The sequence below is a fragment of the Lepisma saccharinum genome, chromosome 11 (genome assembly GCF_977018435.1).
Source record: "Lepisma saccharinum chromosome 11, izLepSacc3.1, whole genome shotgun sequence".
In the NCBI taxonomy this organism is placed as follows: domain Eukaryota; kingdom Metazoa; phylum Arthropoda; class Insecta; order Zygentoma; family Lepismatidae; genus Lepisma; species Lepisma saccharinum.
In genome coordinates, this window is record NC_139239.1 from 65,757,982 (window position 1) to 65,783,513 (window position 25,532).

Below are 25,532 nucleotides of genomic sequence, written 5' to 3' on the forward strand. Positions count from 1 at the left end.
GTTTCTATAAATTATTTATACCGTTAATTGTGAAGAAAGTGTATGTGTAACAGAAATGGTTTATACATCAATGAATACAGCTCTTTAACAAACCACCTACATGTCCTCCCCACAAGTGTGGTCATCCACCGCTTACAACTCCACGACCATGCAGATTTGCGGTGCGCTCATCTGCACCTCGAGCTAGGTTCTACCCCGCACCTAGCGGAGTCTTTTAACCCCCGTTCTTTGCAGTTTCGTGCCCGTGTGATGTCTCGGAAGCAGCTCTTGTGGATTCGTGAAGTGGGATGCACAAGTATTACGAAGCACATTGTCCATCAGAATGCTCATTCATTCTCTTTGCTTTACCCAACGAGAGCTTCAGGAATTATAACAATATGCCAAACAAACTGCTGGCAACTCCTGCTACCAGCATACATAAAAATACAATTCCTTATAAACACCATGGCCAATTTGTCGACCAATACTTGCAGGGTGTCTACCAGTCTGAAAATCCTGGAATTTAATTTTTCTGGAAAAGTAATGGAAATGTCAGGGAAATTATTGTTTCTTGGGGGGGGGGACATTTTTGTGGTAGTGCACTGTAAGTTGCTTTTCGAATAAAAAAATGGACAAGCTAAAAATTTGAAATTTGTTGTGGACAAACTATACTTCAGCTTCGTATACTGAACATTACCATTAGTTATACATTAAGCGGACTTCAATAATAATAATAATAATAATAATAAAAATAATAATAAAGATAGGTAATGACACCGAATGTCAACTATCGTCTTAAACTCGTACAGTTGTGTTTGGTTTGGGGAGAATTTTATATTTACTTTCTGCTCAAACCTAAAATAGCACAAGAAAATTATTGTTATTGGCGGAACGTTATTTTTTTTTTACAATTCCAAATAAGTATTTAGGAAATTACGTTTCTCGTTACAAAGGAAGCACGCCGAAGCGAAGAGTTTGATTTTTACTAAAGTACATATATTCGATTGGCGAGTATTTGCCACCATATAAAAAGTTGTATTTGATGCGTAGCGTGGAAGGGAGGTGTCAGGCAATAAAATAAACTTGAAGAAAAGTTGTTTGCCTGAAAGATATCTCTACGCTGTGAAAGTTCGGACAATGCCAGTTGCTGATACCGGGTGTTGCAGAAATAATTGAGGGGTTACAAAAATGTATTTCAAGTAAAGTACTGAACTTACGTTAATGAAACCAGTTCAAAACGAACGAGGAACTCAGTTTTTTTTACACCTACAAATGTTCAATGTGTGCACCACGGGTGACACGGCACACATCGACACGATAGTGTACTTCTTGCCACACTCGCATCAACATGGGCCTGTCGATAGTGTCTATCGCTGCGATGATACGCTCTCTTAAGGCTGCGATATCACGGGGCATCGGTTGAGACGAATACCCTGTCTTTGATGAAACCCCACAAGAAGAAGTCGCAAGGTGCAAGGTCCGGTGATCTTTAGGACCAAAACATTGCACAAAACACTGTGAGTGATGCGGGTGAGTTGAGTGTCGCCTAGCGGCAGGGATATGAACTCTCAGCTTAACAAAACATACACACACACACAAACTGTTTGCGTTCCTCGATCGTCTGGGCTGGTTTCATTAACGTAAGCTCAATAGTTTACTTGCAATAACTTTTGTAACCCCTCAATTATTTGTGAAACACCCGGTATTATACATTTTGAGAGTTGATACGAGAACGAGACAGGCATTTACAACTTGAGACGCGATCGAGCCTTCGCCAAGTTTTGCCTCGTCTCGTCTCGTCTCGATACCATGCCGAAGGTTTAATGAAAGTAAGTTTACTTCTCCAGCGCTGGGTCAAATTAAACGCTTGTTATGCTCCGGTAATAGACTTTTCTCCTGACGCAATGGCGGAAAGTTCGTTATCTCCTCAGTTCCCGCGTAAAACAGATTTCTAATCAATGAATAGTAATGTGTTTACTTCCTCTCGTCCACTAGGTACATTTTTATGTGCAGGCGTACCTCGTATGAAGTTTCATTTTCTAATAAACGTTCAGGAAATTACTGTTAAATTATCCTATTTGTTTTCTGTACGGAGCGTAATCGAATCAGAATCTACTATTACATGGTTTAAAAAAGAAGCAAGCTCTCGAGCATGCAATTGGAACTTGAGACTTCGATTTTTTTAGTGTTCATTGCAATTAAGAGAAGTGTTGTGAATCTATTGTGTGTGTGCGCATACGTGTAATACACCCCCCCCCCACACACACATACATACATACATACATATATAAACTACGTTTTGAAAACATCAAATGGACGCAATTATAATCTTTGTGTCAGAGAAGTAACTGACTATTACCGAGCTTGGTAGGTGGTAAACTTTCCGATTCAAAACCCATATTGCCGATTTCTAATGCCTGGGCATGGGTGTTATGTATTATTGTTTATTCATCGATTTCATCTAATCATCACTCATCCTTTTTATACACCATTTCGAGGCAGGCCTCAACTCCATGAAGGTATCAGCTCGGGGCAAGCTCCGATACCTACCTGGGTGAGAATGTGTTAAGTTAAGGACTTTATAAACCGTTTCTTGTTCCCCCCAAATAGGCAGTAGTTTGACTGGAGAATTCAATGAACAAACCGATCTCTAACTACGCACTGGTAACAACAGACAAGCTTATCTTTCGATTAGCCAAAATTAGCAGAAAAGAGAGGATGAACAACAAAAAATACAAACTAGTTTCGGATAAGAAGCCCTCCAAAACGCACTTTAAACTCGTTCTTAATTCTCAGTCGTACTTCCACAGTAGTAATTTATGATTTGATTATTTACAATGTAGTGCATATATGTTCCTATTTTAGGGTACTCATCAGCAAAGTTAGAAAAGTACCCTTACGCGTAAGTCACATGCATCCGTCCCATGTGCCTCACTGGGAAACTGATCCAGGACCCTTTGATTGCAAGGCTATACTAATGTAAACCATCGTTCACGTGGAACAACACACATCAGCTGTACGTAACTACTATCATCGCCTTGGTACATACGAGTAAGTCTTATAGCAAAGCATTTTGAATTTAAGCAACGTTTTTCTTAGGGCTTTTAGAGTTACTGAAGTGCCGAACGAGACGAGACACTCGAACAGCCAGTTCTCGCTCTTTCTCTTCGGTATTATCCCAATAGTACACATACAGGGCCTGTACAAAGTAGGGCGAATGTAGGCCAAAATAAGGGTCAAATCACAAGTTTGACGTGCCTGCCATAAACGATCGCTTTAGAAGCCACATTGATTTCCACTTGATGCCAGATTTTGATCACAAATATTCTTGAACTTGCAAGAAATGACAGTTTATGAAGTAACCAGTAAAGCATACATGCTTTATAATTAATTTTTGAAATTTGCATTCGTATTTTCGGACCAAAATTGCCTTAAAATACGGGATGATGCATTTAAAATTAGTATAATTCGATGCTGTGCACGAACACATTATCGCTCTCTTCTTTACAGATAGTATGCAATTGAAAGTATTAATGCGTGTTTTTACAGAATGATCAAATATGCACGTGTTGGCCAACGCCCTGTACACATTACCAAAGGCGTGGGTAGCTATAATTTAAAAATCGCATGTTCTAAGGTGATCATTCGTGGATATGATAAGGTACACCCTGCATGGAAACTTTCCCACGGGTCAGTGTAGTAGTGGAGGTTTCAAGGAATTATTCTTCATATGTTACTAACTTTTAATATTTTGTACTGGTCGCAAGGTTCAATATGAACCCTCTCGAATGGCCTATGTGACAGTTTTAAAATAGCACAACTAGGCATTTTAACAAGTTTGTTTTATGTACATAAAAACTAGAAGTACTGTCCTTGATGTGTTGATAAAAATCAACATTCGTTTAAACATTTTAAGGTGTAAACAGCCAACCAGAAGAAACTACTCGACAAATTCTCAAGCTTGCATTGATGATGAAAGTTTGATTTTGCGTGTAGCCAAAAAGCCCATCAAATCCTGATTGTCAACAGCTGACCCTGTGTAGGATGATTAACTAAACCTGTAGCTCCGTGTTGCAACTGCCTTGGCCGGCCAGTGCCTAACGACTTTTATAGGGTGACCCGTGTTCAGCTCATCCAATCCACATCTGCTTTCTAGCTTCCGAGAGCGGAATCGCCAATAATACGTTCAATAGGTCCCCAATTGTCCTCACGATGCTGGGGCAACACAGACATTTTTGGAGCTTCCTCCTGGGATCGAACCCGGTACCGCTTGCACCAAAGACGAGATCGCTAACCTTTTTTTTAAAAAGGAAAACCCCTAAGCTTAAGTTTTCTCCACACTTCATCATATCAGTTTAACCATACTCTATACTCTGTCCCGGGAATCTTTGGAGCAAGCGAACGGAAACAAGTCTCAGCGCAAGTAGAGACTCGAGAGGACTCGTCTAATGAACGCGTGCGAGGGAACGGTATTGCGTGGAGGGGGAAGAGCGACTGCAGGCTTTCCAGTAGCGTGTACTGCTTCGCTCCGTACACTAGATTTCTCCCTTACTCTGCCCTCATGCGCGGCCTTGCTCCACAGATTCCCGGGATAGAGTATATATATATATATATAATTTTTCATTCAGGCCAGACAAACACAAACATTATGCTTTATCCGGAATTCGAACACGGGAACCCTGGCGTCGTAGCGAGCTGTGCTCACAGTCATTCGTCCACACGGGAGCTATGAATGATCTAACTAAGGGAGGGGAACTGATCTCCCTAACATTATTAATGACTATTTTTTTAGAAAAATATAATTGGCCAAAAGTTTGGAAAGAAAACAGTACTTCTATAATTCTGAGAAAAATAATTTTGTAAATGTAGTTTACTTTACTTTTTAATCCGAAAGCCACGTCTGATAAGTGCTAAATTCAATACTGATTTATTTTAGCGAAGGTGTACAGGCTTCTCCAGGTCAGCCTCGGAGTTATCTTGAGAATTTGCTGATCTAAGTAAATTGAAAAGGGGAGTACACATGCATTCCCAGGGTTCATTGATTTTCCTACACGAGGCACGCACACCCTAAACTTGCAGTTTTTGAGTCTCTTCGCCATGGCAGAAGAGAGAGAACGGAAGGGGGGATGCTCCCCCTCATCGAGTATTCCATTTCGATTTTCCCATGCCGCGCCATAAGCCAGCCAACTCCGGGCACACTCAGTCGGACGACATCGATCTCTCCGCTGTCCTTTCTCTGACCTGCACGTGAAATGTCTTGAGAATGTTACTCAGGGGAATCGGGCTCAATTACCTGACCTGCGCATCCGTGTTTCTCCTTCCAGTCACAAGAGATGACGACGCACTTTCTAGATTATATCAACTGGGTAGGAAAACAGCCAGTTTTCATGGTTGGAGACAGGAGGGCACGCAATGTTTTTGAAATAAAGGCTGGAGAGGAATTATGCAAGATATGTGGTTTGGGGCAGGGGATTTTTTTTTTTCTAAGTTGCTGTTTTTACAAAATTGTGGGGTGTCTCTTGAAACTTGAAACAAGATAGAGGGGGATTATGAAAAAGTAATAGAAGCAGCATATTATAATGGAACAGAAAAAGGGAATGATGATGCAAGATAAAAAGGGGGATGATGAAAGAAAGGGGTGGATGATAGGGGAAGTGTGAAGACGATGGTGGAAGAGGGGAAGCGTGAAGACGATTGTGGAAGAGGGGAAGCGTGAAGACGATTGTGGAAGAGGGGAAGCGTGAAGACGATTGTGGAAGAGGGGAAGCGTGAAGACGATTGTGGAAGAGGGGAAGCGTGAAGACGATTGTGGAAGAGGGGAAGCGTGAAGACGATTGTGGAAGAGGGGAAGCGTGAAGACGATTGTGGAAGAGGGGAAGCGTGAAGACGATGGTGGAAGAGGGGAAGCGTGAAGACGATGGTGGAAGAGGGGAAGCGTGAAGACGATGGTGGAAGAGGGGAAGCGTGAAGACGATGGTGGAAGAGGGGAAGCGTGAAGACGATGGTGGAAGAGGGGAAGCGTGAAGACGATGGTGGAAGAGGGGAAGCGTGAAGACGATGGTGGAAGAGGGGAAGCGTGAAGACGATAATGATGAATGAGGAGACGATATTAATGAAAGATATTGGACAAGAAAAAGAGAGACTACCACAATAGTAATAATCGGAAGTATATTATTTGTACCTAATTTGGCAGCTTCTGTAGCGGGATGGTTAGCGTAATTCACCCAAAAGTCATGGTTTTTAGGTTTAATTTCTCAGTGGGCATGGATATGCCAGTGCCTTTGTTCATCATCTGTTTAGCTCATCATCCATCCTTGTTGTTGTGATTAGCCTAGAGAGATGCAATAACCTACCTTGCTGGCCGAGTGGTTAGCGTGGCACCCTACGAGAACATTTGTCCTTTGTGAATGTCAACCATCCGATACTTTTTCGACATTTTTCAGACTCCACAAAAATGACTTTCTTTTTATGTTGCACAAGTTTTGTGCGAAACACTGTATTTTGTTGTAACGTAACATTTAATTTAATGTTCTGATGTAATTCTTGAATATTTTAAACATCTAATACAATTTTCAAGCTTCGGTATCTGTGAGAATATCGTTATCGGCTCAAAGTGGTATCGTATCGGCTCGGTTCTAGTTTCGGTTCTTAAAAAGCTGACTCTATCTCGATACCCAGAGGTCCCGGGTTCGAATCCCGACTTGGGCATGGGTGTTATTTGTGACTGTCTGCAGCAATTTCATCATATCGTCACTCTTCCTCATCTTCGCGATTATCCAAAAATGGCCGAAACGCGAAGCAAAACAAACCAATATCAATCCATCTCTATACCATCTAAGTGTGGGAGACAGGTTGGACGGAGAGGAAACGGTGGACTACTCTTGGAAGCGACACCAGGAAGAGGTACGGAGGAGAGACCAAAATAACAGCAAATCGAGAATAACATATTTTACTTGCAGATGAGCATACCGCGGCTGATTATGACACGTGAAAGCGATTGCCTGTTTATGGGTGACGTTAAAAAGGAGATCGGGGCAAGGTAGAGCATATAGTAGTCGAGGAGAGAGAGGAGGAGGGAGTTAATCATGTGGCTGTAACAGCTTCGGCAGAGCTGTTCACGTGGTTGAAAACTCGATCGATAGCGGAATACTGCAGCATTCGGCGTTTCATCCTAGTGAACATCCCGGACCTACATGCCGGCTGAACTGCGCGCAAGGCTCCCCCCTCGGCCAGGTCCTAAACTACCACCTGTTCGAGTATCTCGACGTGCCCTGAACCATCTGCCACATTTCCAGAAGTCCTTGTCTTCTTTTTCCCGAGAACATGAGCCACGGTGGCGTATTTACGATTTCGTTTCGGTTTTGATGGAGAGATGTAGGGAGGTTTGTTTTTCTTTTTTGAGCAACACAAATTTGTATGTTCTCTCCGTAACCACGTTCAACGATTACATTGCAGCTGTACAATCGGGGTCAAAGATATTAGTAGGCAAATGCGTGTGCCAACCTCCGTGGCGGAGTGGTTAGCTCTGCGCGCTACGGCGTTATGTGTCCCAGGTTCCCTGCCTCGGCATGAGTGAGTGTTCCTTCATCAATTTCTACATATTATTAAGTATCCTCATCTTCGCGAATAGCCAAAATGGCATAAAAGCGAATTAAAATAAATCAAATCAATGTTGTAACAAGTGTGTTTTTAAGGAAAGGAATTGTACTGATGCTAGTTCACACGTTGCCTTCTAGTTTGTCTAATTTCTTTCAATTCTTAAATCTCACATTGCTTAAGACGAAGCAACTGAAATTAGTGATGATTTGGTCTTCCTCGATGGCGTAGTAGTAACGTCTTCTCCTTGTAATAGAGGGATCCCGGATTCGATGCCCGATGGAGGTACATAGTGGTTCGGATCTCACTGTATGTCCAGTTCCGATTAACCTACCTGTGCATAAAGTGGACTTAAAATAAAATTAAACGTGGTGGTTGATAAATTTGTTTCCCACTAGCCCTGGAAAACCTCGAAAAGTCGTGGATATCAACTTAGAAGTGGAAACGCCATGTAAAAGTCGGAAACTTTTATATAAACGATGGAAAACTAGAAAAGGTAAACTAGAACAGAAAATGTTTTTGTGCTTTCTATAATTGGAAAGTCAAAAGAGATTTCAATTTTTCCTCCCAACTGGTTTCTTTTCCGGGAATATTACACAAAGTTGAAGAAACGCTTTGTCGGAGGACCAGTATGAACTTTGGATGTCATGAACGAGGGTCCCGGGAGAGAGTCCCAGCCTGGGTATGGGTGTTCCTTTTGAGTATCCCATCAACAATATCATCTCGTCATCACTCATCCTCTTTGTCTCGCTTAGCCAGAAGTGGAATAGAAGCGATCGTAAATAAGAAAAGATACAAATACAAAGGTGAGGATATAACACTTCATTAGGACGTTACATCATCAGAGTAAGTAGTCTGGAAAGTTACTTAAAGGTACGTGGAAACCTGGAAACGTCAGTTATATTTGTTTTGCAAAATGCGTGGGAACCTAGATTTTTTGGAGGAGGTAGGCGTCGAGTGTGCATGAGGACATTGATGTATGCAGAAGTAGCACTTTACAAAATGAGACTTCTGAATCCAACAAGTAGCGACAACAATTTTTTTTTCCGGCTCGAGGACACTTGTAGGACGGACTCAGCCCAACAGTTTCAGTGCACAGCACAGAATCCCAGGTGGTGCTCAAGCCTTTAATTCTGAGGTTTTGTAAGGTGCACGTTGCAGCGATTTATAGTACATAAAGAGTTGTAATTAGTGATATGATAACTGTGAACAGCCACTCTCACTGGCGGTGGTTAAGAGAAGCGAACGACCAAGCTAAGGATCCTAGCTAAGGCCACGGTGCTTCATTGTGTTTGTGACTTCATACATTTTCTCGCTAATTCTGTTCGTCCAGATCAATTTAGAGATTTAAAAAGGGGCATTGAACAAACCAAAATAGACATGGAAATACAAACTATAATCCTACAAAATATTTACTGGAACGCATGATAGTTTATTTCAGACCGATATATTTTTACTGGAACGCATGGAAGCAGTGTAATTGAAACCGATAAATATTTACTGAAACAATATGAAAGCATCGCTTCTGCGAGTTCGTAAACCGTTGAACTCTGTTCCAGAGGAAGTTTTTTTGCGTTGTACTGTGGATTACCTCCAAAAGGGGATGGCGTAACCTTTGTGGAATCTCGTAGGGTGACTCCCAAGGGATCCTTTTGCTCCACGATGGAACCTTGATAGGTTTCGTTCAGCGGCCGACGGCGAGCCGGGGCGAATTCCGCTCAATGACCCCTTTTCCCTTGATTTTTCTTCTCTTCTGGCCGATGACGTTCTTTTCTCCCCCATATCGGCGAAACGGGACACTTGAACAGTGATTCGCTATCAGGGCACGAGATCTAAGTAGACCCGTTTCCTATACCCTTCCCCGTAGTTCTCTTTGAAGTGTTTGAAAGAGAAGATGAAAATTGAAGTTCGTTGGGGAGGGGGGCAAAATCTGCACTAGTTCGACTAGTTTTTCAACTATAGCGCCAATTATTTACAAGCTGCATGCAGTGTTTTAAAATAAAAGGAAAGGTTTGAGCGTTTGAGGAACAAACTTATCTGTGATTTCGAGCATGATATGATATAGTGTAGCAGTTCTTAACATTTAACACGGACGTCATTTTATGTCGTTCTATTATTGCGGACCCAACCTACAGGACTTAACTCTTGTATTTTAAGCTCTAGATCTTATCAAGATCATGTTATTACACTTATGTAACACTAATATTTTTATTGTAATAATAATAAATATTACTTCAATAAGAAGGCTAGTACTGCATTTCACTTGCAAGTTTCATTATATCTGGTTTAATAGCTGAAAGTTGTATTCTACGATTTTTCACACGAATGTGTCGTTAAGATGTTTCCTTGGTAATTCCGACAAGTCTTCTTGTAAGCAAGCCTGAAAATTTGGAAGAGACTGACTATCCCTTAACAATGTGAATTTTAATATCAGCAACTTTTATATTATTTGTATAGTGCATTCAGGAAATGAAAACTGCCGACCTCCGTGGCTTAATGGTTGGTACATTCGCGCTACGACGCCAGGGATCCCGGATTCGAATCCCAGATTTGACTTGAGTGTCCTTTCATCTATTTGATCATATCATCACTCATCCTCATCTTCGCGATTACCCAAAATAGCCAAAAGTGGCAGAAAAGTGAGGTAGAAGAAAACAAATCAATCAATCAAAGATAATGAAGACAAAGATTGAATACGGCCTCTGTAAGACTCGCACAATATTTGAACGTGGTGTTTGCATTTGTTTGATTTACGTCAAATTATATGTGGTAGAAAACCTTTACTGTAACACTGTAAATAAAATACTAATTATTACATTTACATAGACTATCGGAGTTTAAAAATAGACCAACCCTAGTTAATTAACATTCACTTTCATCGGCCAATGAAAATATACCACGAGTTGCGGACGTCGTCGAAATTATTTTTCCCATAGCCACTGAAATTTCCCAGCAAAGGGAAAATTTCATTTTGCCGAAAATTTGGCTTAGATATTTATCTCGGGGTATTCGGCGAAGCAGAAGTAAATCGTTACATGGTAGGGAGGGATCTAGACGCAAGTAGCTTACATGGGAAATGTTCAGAATCATTTATTGTGGAGCAAAATGACGGGAGAGATTGAGAAAGCAAGAAATAGAGAGACTGAACTAAAGAGAGAAAGTAGGGTAAAGTACCCTAATGAGACCCGTCCTAATATGAGACCCTATGGGTATGGCGTGAAGGAGGTGCTTCTGCCAAGCGGAAAGAATTGGAACGTGTCCTTTGCGATACGTGGAAACATCAGAGCGAATTTGGTACGTGAGCTGCAAACGTGTCGTCTGTAGTGTTCTACGTTTGTTTTGTCAGCGTTCCGAAGTTTATGGAGTACCTGTTTAAAACTTCCACCAATGAAGTAAGGTATATGCAATATATTCCTGTGTGGATACGTTAGAGACGAAAAAGTAGATCTTTTCAACGAGAGTAGTTTGCATTGCACGTGATATTATCATCGAACACGACACGATTTGCTGTAATGGCGGTTGTGTCCTAATATGAGACCCAAGTGATGCCCTTTTATGAGATACGTATCTCATATTGGGATACACTGTCCATGTTTGGAAGTAGTAATGCAAGAAACCAGATTATATCCCTGCAACAGACATACTTCCAGAGGCCATGATTTCTCCATCCACGTGACGAACGACGACGATGTACAGAGCCTGCCTCTTGCTTCTACGTCTGCCTCACCATCGCAACCTGCGAGCGAGCTTCATGGCTCATATCATTTTAATTTGTTAGTATTACTCCTAAGTACTTGACTTTGGAAACTGGTTCAAACGAGTTATCAATAATTAGATTTTTATTATTACCTAACACTTGGTTTCGGCCTGTAAGCATATATTTAGTTTTCTCTTTGCTAACTTCGAAACCTAACTCTTTAGCTGCTTTGAAAAATATTTTAGCATTATTCTTAATTGTATTTATATCATCCCCTAATAAGTCTACATCATCTACATATGCTAACAACTGAGTCACACAGTTTAATTTTAGTCCTTCGTTAGTTTCTTTTACCTTCCTAACAGCATATTCTAAGGCAAAATTAAAGACCAACGGAGATAATGCATCTCCTAGTTTTAACCCATCACGAATTGTAAATTTGTCAGACACATTAATACCCACACGAATTATACTTTCTGTTTCACTGGTGCATACTTTTATCATATTAACAAGCTTCTTAGGTATTCCAAACTCTACTAATATATTATATAATTTATCTCTTTTGACCGAATCATATGCTTTTTTGAAATCAATGAATAGCGTACTACGTTTGTAGATGTATTTTCATATATCCGTTTCTTCCTTTTTTAGCATACGGTTCTGTTTACAATATTGTATTTCTACTGTTTCGTTTAGGGTCTTATACTGGGAACCACTTTTTCAACAAGGGAAAAGTGCACATTTTCATTTGCTTATGTTTTGTGTGGTTCTTAGTTCACATGTATACGGTTTTGCATTCATTAATAAAAGAATGAAGAATACGTCTATACGATTAATACAAAGCTTCCTGGCTTTCTCAGCCTGCCAAGAGAGAAAAACAAAATGGGTCTCATATTCGGGCACTTTACCCTAATAGAGAAACAGGTAAAGAAGGAAAAAGAGACACTGGACAATGGAAGAAAGCATAGCCAATAAGAAGCGACCTCTAGGTCACGAGTGCAGGTGTAATGGCGGCCGAGTGAGATGTAAACAATGAATCACTTCACATTTTTAGAAGCCTACAACTATGCAACCGAGAGGAGTAATGTTTCCTATAAAATGGAATTAGGTACAAATCAATGGCGCTGCTTAAATACATAATTTATAGCGTGTACAGTACACGAATGGAAGAATAAATTAGTTGTTTCAATTGTAAAAACTGGGCACTGGCTAATCTCGTATAACTTTCGTGCTGTATATATTATCTAACGTTCGCTCCACGCTGCGCATCGCAATCGCAAATGCTAACCGGAATGTTATAGGAAATGCTTCCGTGTATTGTCTGCTATAAGAAATGTTGTAAGATTTTTGGAAACATTTATGCTAGCAAGAATGCTAAGGGAAATGCTTTCGTCTAAAGCGGGCCCTAGCCTGTGCTTTTACATTCAAGTAGTTCATACGAGTAATTGGGAACCATCAGCATTGTCTCTTAATCTAGTGTTTAATTACAAGATCTGCGACTCGCATACTGTTTTGCACGTTTGTCTTGTCAGAACCATCGTGCATAATGGGTGACCTTGCAACCCGCACAAAATCTCACCTGTTCCAGAGCGAACAACTTGCGGCGTTCGCTTACCGCTTTAGCTTGAGTTGTCAGATATCGCCGTGTCTAGTCCACCATATTTGGAAGCTCCGCCTGACTCTCTAATTAGGATACAAGGATAAACATATCATCCTGTCGCCAACGAAACATGCCGCAAGGTCTGGCACGAGACAACTTGATAAGTCGTGGTTGCTTAAAGCGAGTCAGGTAGTACTAACGAGGAAGTTATAAAGTTATCTGTGTTCTGCGGTAAGACAGACGTCTAAAATAGTATGATTCTGACTTAAACATGTTTGCAAGCCAATATAATTTGTTATCTGGTAATTGTCACTTTGCCGAACGGTACGGGGGAAAAGGGATTGTAAAGGGTGGTGGCCTTTTCGGAAGGCGCTAGTGTCTTTTCTTTTATGTTGTAAACCCTGTTTTTTTGTTGTTTTTTTTGTTTTTGTTTTAATTTCATGCTAACTAGGTTCTAGCACCTGGATCCGCATCCAGTACAATTCTTTGATCGGTTGAATGTTGCGCTCTCTCTTGTTCATGCGTCCAGGCTACCACTAGCCTTTATGGTTGTCCTGAAAGTAGTGCAATATATCCATTCTGTGTAATACACACACACCCGTTCTTCATCTCAGTCACTAACTGATTCACACGCATACACTTCAGTAGATCTTCTGTCGTGATGTGTGATGTTAAACTGGGGTTCGAGACAACCGTGACATTTAAGTGCCATTTGGCTCATCAGTAGAAGAATTCGTGTTGATCAGTTTAAGGTGATACTTTAGATATTTTTGGTGTTGATATGTGACAGAGTGTATTAATACTACTGCTGCTACTGCTACTACAGCATCAGCAGCAGCTACAGCGTCCAGAAGATGCATAGTTTTGATCGTAAGCAGATCATCCACTGTAATGATCAAGCGATTTCTGCAAGCACGTATATTTGATTGAAGTGGCTCGCTATAGTGATCTCGTTTCGGAATGCAGACCGCCCGCTAAGCCGATCTTTTTCAGGACTGCCATTTCCGTAAGCGAGTAGGGAGTACTGATTGCTGAACAAACCAAGGAAGGCATTGTCCCGTACAACTTGGAGGCAAAACAGTAAAGTGGTCGATTAAGAAATTGACGAACTGCTTTGGACACGGCTCTTGTCGTAATCTGTGGTTATCCCCGTCGAACGCAGTCGTCGTCTAGTCGCCAGAAGCAGTTGAAAATTTTACGAAGGTTCAAAACTAAAGCTGGTGACGTTTAGCGACTTGCTGACACACAATTTCGAATACTGTATATGGTGGTCCTCTTTCGTATTCCAACATTTCTTTCTGGTGTAATTTACTGTCCTGCCTCGGAAGACAGGAGCCGGACCCTGTGGCTGAGTGGTTAGCACATCGCTATGCGACGCCAGGCTCCCGGGTTCGAATCCCCCTCGGGCATGGTTGTTTCTGAATGTCCATGTACACGCGTTAAGGGAAGTAAGTAGAAATATGCACGAAATAACGTTGTATGTTTCGGATCAGTATTTCGTCTGTATGCGCTCTGTTGTTTTTTATCACTCGCTTTATTGTGATGGCTTTTGCAATTCTTACTCCCTCTTAACGTATTTTTGCTGACGATGTTACCTTTGTGTGAAAATGTCAGGGGTTTTCCAGCGCAAACTGTTTCCCTTATCCATTCCACCCCTATTTTGTCTCTGGACTCGTCCTGTCAGCGCATGCGCACTTGCATGGATGGTGACTACTAAGACAGATGGACTATATCTTGCAGACATGTTACTGTTGTCTGCCCTGAAGTAATTTACTGGTGTGATCACTGGGTAGACGAGGGTGGTCACCACTCCATTCCAAAATAACTACAAGTAAACACTGTTTTTTTTTTTTTGTTTTTTTTTAGATAACGCTCCTCAGTACACCTCGGCTAAGTGTTTACAGTAAATTTTCAACAAACTTAAGAAACCTCCAGGCCACCGAACCAGACTCCAGCTGATAGTATTTTGCCCACCCAAACAAAGTTCCTTTTCCACGCTGTTCATAGGTGAGGGATTGTAGTAGTACTTTCCTGCATGAGTTACAGGACACAGATTCACTTCCGTTCAGCGAAACCACCTGGAGATGTATGTGCCCCTTAATCACTGGAGACATTTCAGCTGCAATTGCAGAACAATCGGTAAATTTGTAGTCAGCAGGAGGTGCGTGTTGAAATGACAGGCCTTCTCCAACGAAATGGGAAATTGCGCCATTGGCGTTTTCGTCCACCGCTTCTCAATTTACAAAGCTCTCTCATTCATCCAACATTGTTGGAGTACAAAAGACTCTCCTGGAATCCCAGTGCTATGGTCTGTTGTAAATTCGAATTTCTTTGGATTCTCTGTGCCTGCCGATAACATTCCGGGTAGATCAATTATTTCCAGAGTTGCCCATTCCGAGCATTATGTGAGGTTTCTTCCCTGCTGTTGATTGATTTCGACATATCTGCTTTTAAGGTGTTTTTTTTTTTTTTTTACTGGATCCCATCTTCAAATTATTATTGTTTCGTGTAGACTTGTGATTTCTTTTATTGTTGTTCTAGATTATAAAATTATATTTTTGTAACAATAATTATAAAATCGTAACACGTTATTGCATTTTATGCTCTGGTCGAGATATCTTTGCTCCGCATGGAACCATATTTAGTGATATGTATTTAAAACACGGATAAACATAAAAGTACTTTTGTGTAGTTTATCATCAAGAATACTTATTCTCTTTCAACGTTCATCAGTGTCTAAGGACAGCAATAGAATTAATATTTCGTGTTTAAATAGAGAAATAAAAGGGTGTAGCTACGTCCTGCAGATTCCAACATGCTCTGGAAGCATGTAGGGGACATGTGAATGTAGTGCCTCATACATTCACAATATAGGCCATTTTGTGGATATGATGTGACCAGCACCACGCTCTGGTCTTTTATCCCCTTCAAGGATTGCCCGAGCTACCCATTTATTAGAGGCTGGGCGAACCCTAGAGCTGCTTCATGTAGACACATTGTTGGAAAAATTCCCCACTTGAAATTACCCTTCCTGAGAATGTAACTCGGGTCTCCCGCGTGCCAGTGAGGCGCCCTACGACTGGATCACCGCGGCTATTATGTATCTTGTACTTAGAACAATTTCCTTTTCTAATAGTTTCACTGCAGATAATCTTTTACCTTTTTCTGTTCGAACATTTTTATTTTTACTTGGATAAAGATGTTGACCTCAACCTACAATATATCATTTTGTGTACCTACCAATCGGACCATTTACATAATGTTCTGAGGAGGGAGGGAGGGGATATAAGTTTTGAACCGTGAAGGATTACGTAGAAAGCACGTAGAGTTTATATGGTTTAGGTGGAAATTGCGAGACATTTCATACGTGACTTTTCTCACAGCCGCAATATCGTTATTGATTTTTCGTCCGAGTCTCGGTTTGCGGGCCCGGAACTAAAGAGTATGGGCGAAAGTCTGATATTTAGCAAGACGAATTTCACGAATTGGAAGTGGCTATAACAGGACGTGATAGTCACGTCATAACTTGGCTCGATACTGTCATCGTTTTTGCAGATTTTTTTTTATCCCATTTAGAACAAACTTTGAACGTGTTTATTAGTTCTTCATCGTTAAAGTATTCTTGGTATTTTTTTTTTTTTTTCAAAAAAATGAGTGGAGGAAATATTGATAGTGATACAATGGAAAGTAAGTCAATATTTCAATTCAATTCATTTGTTCTTTATCAAAGAGCAATGTTCAGCCTGCTGCTGTTCTGATATCTAATCCCGAAGGATATATACTAACTACACATACGCAAAGAGACAAGGAACATACTCAAAATTAAAACACAACAAAAGAAATGAGAACAAACTCGCACAACAAACGTACACAAATTATATTTGCATGAATATATTTCGTGCTTGGTGTCATTTAAGTACGAGTACGATTTATACAAACTAGTATGAAAATAAAAAATGTCTTCATTCATGAGTAAGGATAAAATATATTCAAGGATTGGCGAGATTTTGTGGGAGAGTTAAAAAGCTTCAAATAAGTTTACTTATTATCAAGTTAATAGAGTGAGAATATGATGATAGGTGCTATTCACGAGTGTTTGAACACAGATATTGCTGATGTCGTTTAAGACTATGATGGAGTATTTATGATGCGAAATGAATAAACTTTTCATTCAAAGAGAGAGTGATTACAATGAAGGCAAGTAAAATACATATCGTAGACCAGAGATCGTCAAACTCCTCTAGCAATATACCTCTAAGATTTGTAAATTCATGGCGAACTATACAACTTTTGCAGAATGTCTTGAGTAGCGACGCGCAGAGGCGAAAGCTTATGGGTGGGGCTAGACTAGGGATGGCCAGATCCGGATCCTGGCGGATCCGAACTCCGGATCAGTTTTCCCATCCCACATGCGCTTCTTTGGAAAGTAAGAATGTGTTTATAACATATTGTTACCTGCTAATATACATATATATATATATATATATAGTGTGTGTGCGCGCGTGTGCGATTTGTAATTAATTAATACACTTACAAGGGAGGTCTAAGTCTCCCCCTCCGATTTCCATGAAACTTGGCAAGTGGGGATCTGACCCCGAAACCACGTAAATATGGCATAGGAAGAAACAGGGGGCATAGGGCCTCTCTATACACCTGCCAAATTTCATGGAAATCGGAGGGGGACACAGGGGTCAGATGATCCCCAGGTCAATTTGTCCTCATCTTGACATTTGAGGCTGGTTTTGCCCCCTAAAACAGTTTTTTAAACCAAAAAAGCACGTATTTCTTCCTTTGGGTCCCCTCTATACACCTGCGAAGTTTCATGAAAATCGGAGGGGGACACAGGGGTCAGATCCTTACTTTAATTTGTCCTCATCTTGACATTTGAGGGGATTTTACCCCCTAAAACAGTTTTTAGCTGAAACAAAAAAACACGTATTTCTTCCTTTGAGCCCCTCTATACACCTGCCACGTTTCATGGAAATCGGAGGGGAACACAGGGGTCAGATCCCCACTTCAATTTGTCCTCATCTTGACATTTGAGGGGAGGTTGCCCCCTAGAACAGATTTTTAGCCGAAACAAAAAGAAACACGTATTTCTTCCTTTGGGCCCCCCTATAAATTTGCCAAGTTTCATGGAAATCGGAGGGGGACACAGGGGTCAAATGCCCACTTAAATTTGTCCTCATCTTGACATTTGAGGGGTGTTGCCCCCTAAAACAGTTTTTTAACCGAAACAAAAAAGAAACACATTTCTTCATTTGGGCCCGTTTATACACGCACCTGCCAAGTATCAGGGAAATCGGAGGGGGACACAGGGGCCAGATCTTCACTTCAATTTGTCCTTATCTTGACATTTGAGGGGGTTTTGCCCCCTAAAACCGTTTTTTTTAGCTGAAACAAAAAAACACGTATTTCTTCCATTGGGCCCCACTATACACCTGCCAAGTTTCATGGAAATCGGAGGGGTACACTTAGATAACCTCCCTTGTTAGTCTTACACTTTGTAATTATAGAACACTGCATATATTATAATGTTTTATTTTAATTTGTAAAACTGTAACTGTGGAACAATTGTATAATTTTTGTATAACATTTCTATCTTGTTATATGTGTTAAAGGTTTCATCCTGGAATGGAATGTCTCACATTTATGTGTGTTTTCATTTCCAATACATTCGAATGAATACATATTCGCTTCAATGGCATTTACAAAATCACCTCTGACATTTTATGTTAAACAAGTAAGATTATTTTTGTGCACGAGTTGAAAAAAAATCTTGTAGGACTAACTAATTAAAAATTTCTTTGTAATCGAAGATCATAATACCTTTTAAGGTGTGGTAATATTATAATGGGATTGAGATACGAAACTCTCGGGTCCGGATTTTTCGGATCCGGATCCGTTTGGCCATCCCTAGGCTAGACTAGGTGGGGAAGGGTTCGATTGGCTAGTCGAGTCGTCCCCTTCCGCGCGACACCTTCCCTCCGCGCGTTCATTGGACGAGGCATACACCCGCAACATGCGCCCAGGACGGGTTCGCGTTCTCTTACTCCAGACATTCCGGAAAAGGAGTATAGTTTGGATGAATGGATGTTTATGACAGTCTCTTGGTTCATGGAAATTTTAAAGATATTTTCAATTGATAAATAATAAATGAAGTCTATATTCGTTTTACCGACAGTAACGCCATCTATGACAAATGATAGTGCCGTGTTACGGTCCTTTTCCAGCAGTATATTTTTCGTACGATGTGCATTTTTCGAGATATTTATATTTTTCATTATAAATGGACTACCCTGTGTGTTTGTGTGTGTATGTGTGTGAATTAACCACGTGACATAAGAGTCTCTGAGGTCCAGGGCTTACCTTGGACTCATTAGATGTATGCAAGTAGCTTCTGAAGGTTACAAGAAGCCTCCTTAATCACACTAAAATATTCTTCAGCTGAAAACAAGAGCAGCGAATTTTTTCTTCTTGCCCTTCCGTTGAAATCTGAAACTCCCAATTAGGAGAAGCTTACTGAAGAAAGATACAAGAAAAATGAGCTCGTCAGATTACAAGAGCTGAGAACCACTAGTATGGAAGGAAGATACCCACCGTATATATATGTTGACAGGCAAAATAAGAACGTTAAATGCGCATAGTAATAGTTCACTTTGAAGAAAAGTGTATTCAGGTGATTTTTGTGACCGCTACATGAACGTGTTTCTAGTTCATTGCCAACTTCGCAAAAAGTGTTTCCTCCGAAATGCTTGAGTGATTAAGCAAGGATGCGAAATAACTGATAAAGGAAAAGGAAGTTTGCATCCTTGGCATTTTTTTTTTTTAAATAAAGCTCCTCTCTACATCTCGTAACAATATTTTAAATGTGTTTCATGGTTGGCTAAGAAAGAGTAATCTTTTCATTAAATGTAATGCAAGAAGTTCATAGAATATTAAGATCTACCAAATGCCTTTGATCTTTGTGCAGTAGCATTCTCATGTTGTGATTAACTGGTCGCAATAATGGAAAGCAGCAATAATGAAATTTTGGCAAAATATAGTTTACAATAAATAAGTACAAATATTCATTATAATGTATTAATATTTCTAATTTTTCTTTCCAGATTTCCAGAAATTGGAACGAGAAGCCCGAATTTGTCGAAAGTTACAACATCCGAATATAGGTAAGTACTCTGCTTTCTACCCACACATTTAGCTACACTCGTGTCCTTATAATTGCAGTGGATAGGATAGGGTTAATAGTGTGTGCCACTTTATCTGTACGGGAGTGTACCGTCCTCAAATGTTTCTTATACTTTTCGAGTACATGAACTCTCCTGTACTCGACGATACGATACTAGGTGGCTGCTAGTTTTATTTTATTTTCCCTCGACGTTGCACTTTCATCTACTCACAGCCGAACTTGTTGGAAGGTTTGAGACGATATGTCTTGTCTTTTTTGCAGGTACGCTTTGTAGCTGTCACCCTCTAAACTTCTGCCCCGCACTTTAACATTTTCTTCAAAACTCCATACAACGTCATATCTCACCCATTAAAAAATTATAACCAGTCATTAATTCTGTAACATAAACACTTACAAGATATTCCTATCATACTATCGGGACTCCTTGTCTTAAATAAAAGCTATGGAAGAATACTGAACCACATATTTCTAGAATATTTTAAAAAGTAGTACTTCATAAGCGCGCATGTAAAGTTTTAGCTTCCGTCTGGCACCAGTTCGCGTAGATCCGCTTATTTGCTTGACTTTTCGCGCTTGGTAAAGGGAACTGTGCAGTTTGACCATTCCCTGCCCTGTTTTTAACCTTTTCACTAGTACCCGCAGGGGGATTGGAGCGAATATGTTTTCATATCTGAAAATGCACGGTGCTCCTACGTAGGGGCGATTTTGCTGGTCACCGTAACGAAGCCAGAGGTCCGTCCAAACGTGGGTGTATCAATGCAGCTCTAGCATCACCTCCTTTATCCGTTCATCCTGATCGTCGCGATTCACTCAAGAGGACACACACACATTTTGAAACTCTGAACTTTTTCGGATAAACAGCCTCTCTCGCTAGCTAGACAAAATATACGAGGAACTATGTTCGCCATCTTGAAAAATTGCGTCTAGAGGAAGAACATCGCACATGCGCAAGGAAACACCGCGCATATAATTTTCTGTGAAAATGTATACAGGGTGGTCCAAAAGTATGGAGACACCCGAATAAAAGTTGAATGGCATACTGTTCCGCAAAACTAACACTGTAGGTTTGTAATAGGAGTGGGGGAAATATTATAGGGCATGTGTCAATGACGGCTGCCATCTTGAATTCAACTTCAAAAATGTAAATAGAGACCATAGCGTGCGACACGTACATTGAATAGGAAATGTTCTCACGAGTTCAGTGGTATGCTTATTGTTGCTCTAGAACCAACCGTGACGAAGTTATTAACGTTTCTTTGTTTGTATAATGGATCCACACGAGTAAAACTTCAATTTCCTTCATGCCGTTGCCTTATTAATTTACTTTGCTTACTATTCAGGAACTTGTGATTTATTACTTCTTGACACGGATGTCAGTGCTTCGCTTATTGATAAATTCAGCTCAATTGCGTAACAGCACGGTTGATAGACGGAAAGACCGAGCGTGTAGAACCAAGGGGCAAGTGGCAAGAAAGGGCGGACTGACAACATGCAGACCAAATCGGTTTTAAGCTTGTGTATGTCATTATTCTCTGGTCACGAAATGTTTTCTGTTTCGACATTTATGATAATTTTTTGTTTCCACTAAAAAGCGCTGCAGTTTTGAGCGTGTTATTGGTTAATTGTGACTGTTGGTGTCCTATCACAGGAAACCGGGGATTTGAAAAGAAAGTGTATATTTCTGTACTAAGCTTTCTGCTTCTTGGAATTATTACGACAATGAGGGTGAGTAGTGAGATGACGCAATAACCACAATGACACCATTGGCCCTCGCGGCGTAGTGGGCAAGGTAGCGCGTTATGCAGCCACAGATCCCAGGTTCGAACCATGGTCCAGACATGCCTGTAACGTGTCTTTCCCATCATTCATCAGCTCGTCAATCATTCTCATCGTCGTAGTAACCCAAGAGGATAGAAACGTGACGTGTAATAGCCAAAATTGGAGTAGAAACAGTCCATGCATTGTCCAGGATTCGAAGCTCTTTAACGAGGCTCTTACGCCTGGATCTACTAACTACCACTAAATAACTAGCCTTCTCAAACCCGAAGGTTTATGGCTGCAGCAACACAAGTCTTCCATCTGCTCATCTTCTGGGCAAGATCAATCCAATCTTTTCCATCCACACCGATTTCCTTTAGGTCCATCTCAACAACCAGGATAATACTCTGTGGGGTTGGCCTGTGTTTTGTCCTTGTGCACTGCCTCGCCTTTCATCATAGGTACGGAGATATTAGTCCTCGGGTTTACTTCACTTCAGTAGGGGGTTTGGTTGCCACGTGGTAGTCCCGGGTTGGACTCCCAGCGTGGATGATTTCGTGTGAGAATTTTGCAGGTACGTCCTTGCCTGGAGCGGCTTTGGGTACTTGGTGGTAAAATCTGAAGAAGCGTGGTGTTGATCACATCATCTGCACAAATTGCCGTGATTGTGAATGTGTGGGTACGAATCTCTATCTTCTCACCGTAGGCTTTCACAGAATGTTCAGGGTGTCGGCCAGTCATGAAAGTCAAGAAAAAGTAAATATATCAACAAGTAAGTCAAGAAGTCAATAAAAAGTCAAGAAATTGTACTTGTGGTCAAGAATTTTTGCTATCACAATGACTGATTGATTTAGTTTATTTCATTTCACTTTTCTGCCCCTTTAGCTAATCGCGAAGATGAGGATGAATGGTGGTAGAATAAGATGGATGAAGGGGCAATCACAAATATATAGGAACAGCAGCACGATCGATTGATTGATGGATTTGCTTTATTTTACTTAGCTTTTTGTGCCACTTGTTGCTAGTTTGCGAAGATGGGGATGAGTGATGATATGATGAAATTGATGAATAAACACTCACAAACATTCATGCCCAGGCCGGGATTCGAACCCAGGACCCCTGGGAACAACAACACGAGCCCTACATAAGAATATACTGGTTGAGAGTCCAGACGCCTGGCTAGTCTGCGAAATGCAGTCCCGGATGCATTAATAGATAAAGCAAGTCTAATTCTCTTGTTAAATACAGCTTCAGTTTTCATTTGAACTGGCCTTTTTTAAGGGTTTTTCATTAAATATTTATTTTCTCAATTGCTAATTTCCAACTTTAAGTAGGGGTCGATTGAATAAAAGTTTAGAGAAACAAAAAAAAAAGTTAAGAAAAAGGAAGAATTTTGGATTTATTTGAAAGACATGTTGCAATGAGCAATTATATATAGGAGTATCGATGTAACTTAAAACAGCTGTTTTTACCTATTTGATGTACCTCCTGTAAAATCTCGCTGTGGAATTTCTAAGCTTGTCATTTATTTGAGTTTCTCTTGCGTGTATTTCTTTGGACGGAGCTTGTACCGACCGATTTCTCTATGCGTGCGAGCAGGAACAATGCAGGCGGTTCCGTTCGGGCGTTAAGAATTTCGTTTCACAGCATTCTGCACACCAGAGAAAGAGACGCTTGTCTCCTCCGCTTTGCATCTTTGAGCATCTCGTCACTGTGAAATATACAGGAAAGAAGGAGCTCCGAAATATATTGAATTACATATCGACAGGCAGTCCGCGAGGAAACTCAACATGAACTTAAAATAGGTTTTTATTTAAATTTAGCATGAATTAACGTGCGTATTTGTTTCCACCGACGTATGATATTGGCCAGTAACTGATAGTGATGTAAATTGGGAATGCAAAGAATAACTCATGAGGGGGCGGTCACCTCTGCGGTGATGCAAAGAGAGCACCGCACGAGTAAAAGGATAAAAAGTTGAAAAGGAGTAAACGTTGCGTTAAAATCTGTGATAGCGTAGTGGTAACGTTATGACCTTTTATAAAGGGGTTCAGAGTTCGAAACTGTCTGGAGGCTCAGATACTCTGTTCCTGGAATCTGCAGCGACCAATGAACATGTGAGGGAATGGGATTCAAGGAGGGAGAAAAGCGACTGCAGCTACCAGCTATTTGCAGCCCGCTCGCTTTCTCTCCTTCTCCACCGTTATGCGCGTCCTTGCTCCAGAGATTCCCGGCATGGTTGGTCGGATCCCTCTTTATGCTGTAGGTTCAGTCCCTAATAGTCTTTCTGTGCATAAAGTGGACTTGGAAACATATTCGAACAATTTTTATTTCATCGTAAGAAATTCAACCTCTGTGGGAATTGGTATTACGACACATGCCTCCAATACTTTATTCAGTTCAATAGACTTCCTTGCCGGGCGAGGTTTACACAATCAAATCACAAGGCCAGAACTTTAGGAAACGATTTCAACGTCAAAGATGAGAAAGATTGCTGTCCAATTTACAATGAAAATAATAGAATATCTAATCATGAACCCTAGGATTTATTATTTTATTTACCATAGGAAGATTAACAGGAATAGTACTATCAAATTTATCGCAATTGAAATATATAGGAATAATCATAATACATTATTGGATTGAATGTTGAAATTCCTTTTGGTGGTCGTCACTAGTGCATAACCTCACGAAATTTATACTTGTGGTAATAATAATAATAATAAAAAAGTGAGTCTCACAAAATTTATAGAAAATACCAATACAATAGAAAGAATAGTAAATTGAAAAAATAAAGGACGTGGTATGAAAGTAATAAGTTTCTGGCAACTAGCGTGAATTTTTGGTTATGAGTCTCTCTCTCTCTTATATAGATTTGATTTTTTGTGTTTTCTATTTTTGTTAACGTATTCAGTGTCGTTTTATCGCACAGTGTCAATAAACGTGTTGATTTTTGCATATCGCTGTTTATGTTGGAGTGTTTAAGTAAAAATAAGTCGTAGAGTGCTATGCATAAATATTGCTCGGAAAGTTTCATAATTTTTTTCGTGCATCCCACGTGTTTTTAATATACGTTTTGTACGTATGCTAGTGCAGAAGTTATCAGAAGCTTGTTTGGAATTTTGTTTGAATTGTTTACGCTCTCATCGTGTAAAACAAAGAGAATAAACATGGTGATTGAGAATTTGCTTGGTAATATTTACGCATCCCACTATACAAGATCAGTTTTCGAGGAAACTTTGCGCGTGGTAAACGAAGGCAGACTGTGTATAAAGGGGGTAAGAAAGTCTGAAGACTGGGGAACCCCCATATTGAGTTAGAGGCAATCACCAGTAACAATGGAAACAAGTTTAGCACAAGTAGCTCGCTAATGAATGGTTGAATTGAATTCCTTCTTTTCCATTCTCGCATTTAATTAGAAGCCTGGCTCGAATACTAGTTTCGCGGTACAGTTCACTTCCTGAGAGGTTTCTTGGATTGTTAGCTCAGACCGTAATGTGCGTCCCAGGAGAGTGAGAAGAAAGATGTAAGGAATACATTTTAATATTGTGCAGGTTAACATATCTGTCGTTTTTTCTTCTTTGTGTTAAACTTGCGGTTTCAAACTTTGGGGGGGGGGGGGGGGCACGATGCAGAAACTTTTAATTTCTAAGTAATAACTTATGGAAGCACTTGAAATTTTCTTAGGGCACCGTGAAAATTCTAATTCCTGA

The 25,532-nt window shown here is 40.4% G+C and overlaps 1 protein-coding gene across 14 annotated transcripts in view; it reads left to right on the forward strand.

The window, feature by feature from the left end:
- Positions 1 to 25,532, forward strand: part of CaMKII (Calcium/calmodulin-dependent protein kinase II) — a 394,054-nt gene that overhangs the window by 193,782 nt on the left and 174,740 nt on the right. For all 14 annotated transcript variants that reach the window (XM_083131299.1, XM_083131300.1, XM_083131301.1 and 11 more), the window contains exon 3: positions 19,982 to 20,041. In XM_083131299.1, the coding sequence (XP_082987425.1) occupies positions 19,982 to 20,041 (60 nt within the window). The remainder of the gene's footprint in view (positions 1 to 19,981; positions 20,042 to 25,532) is intronic.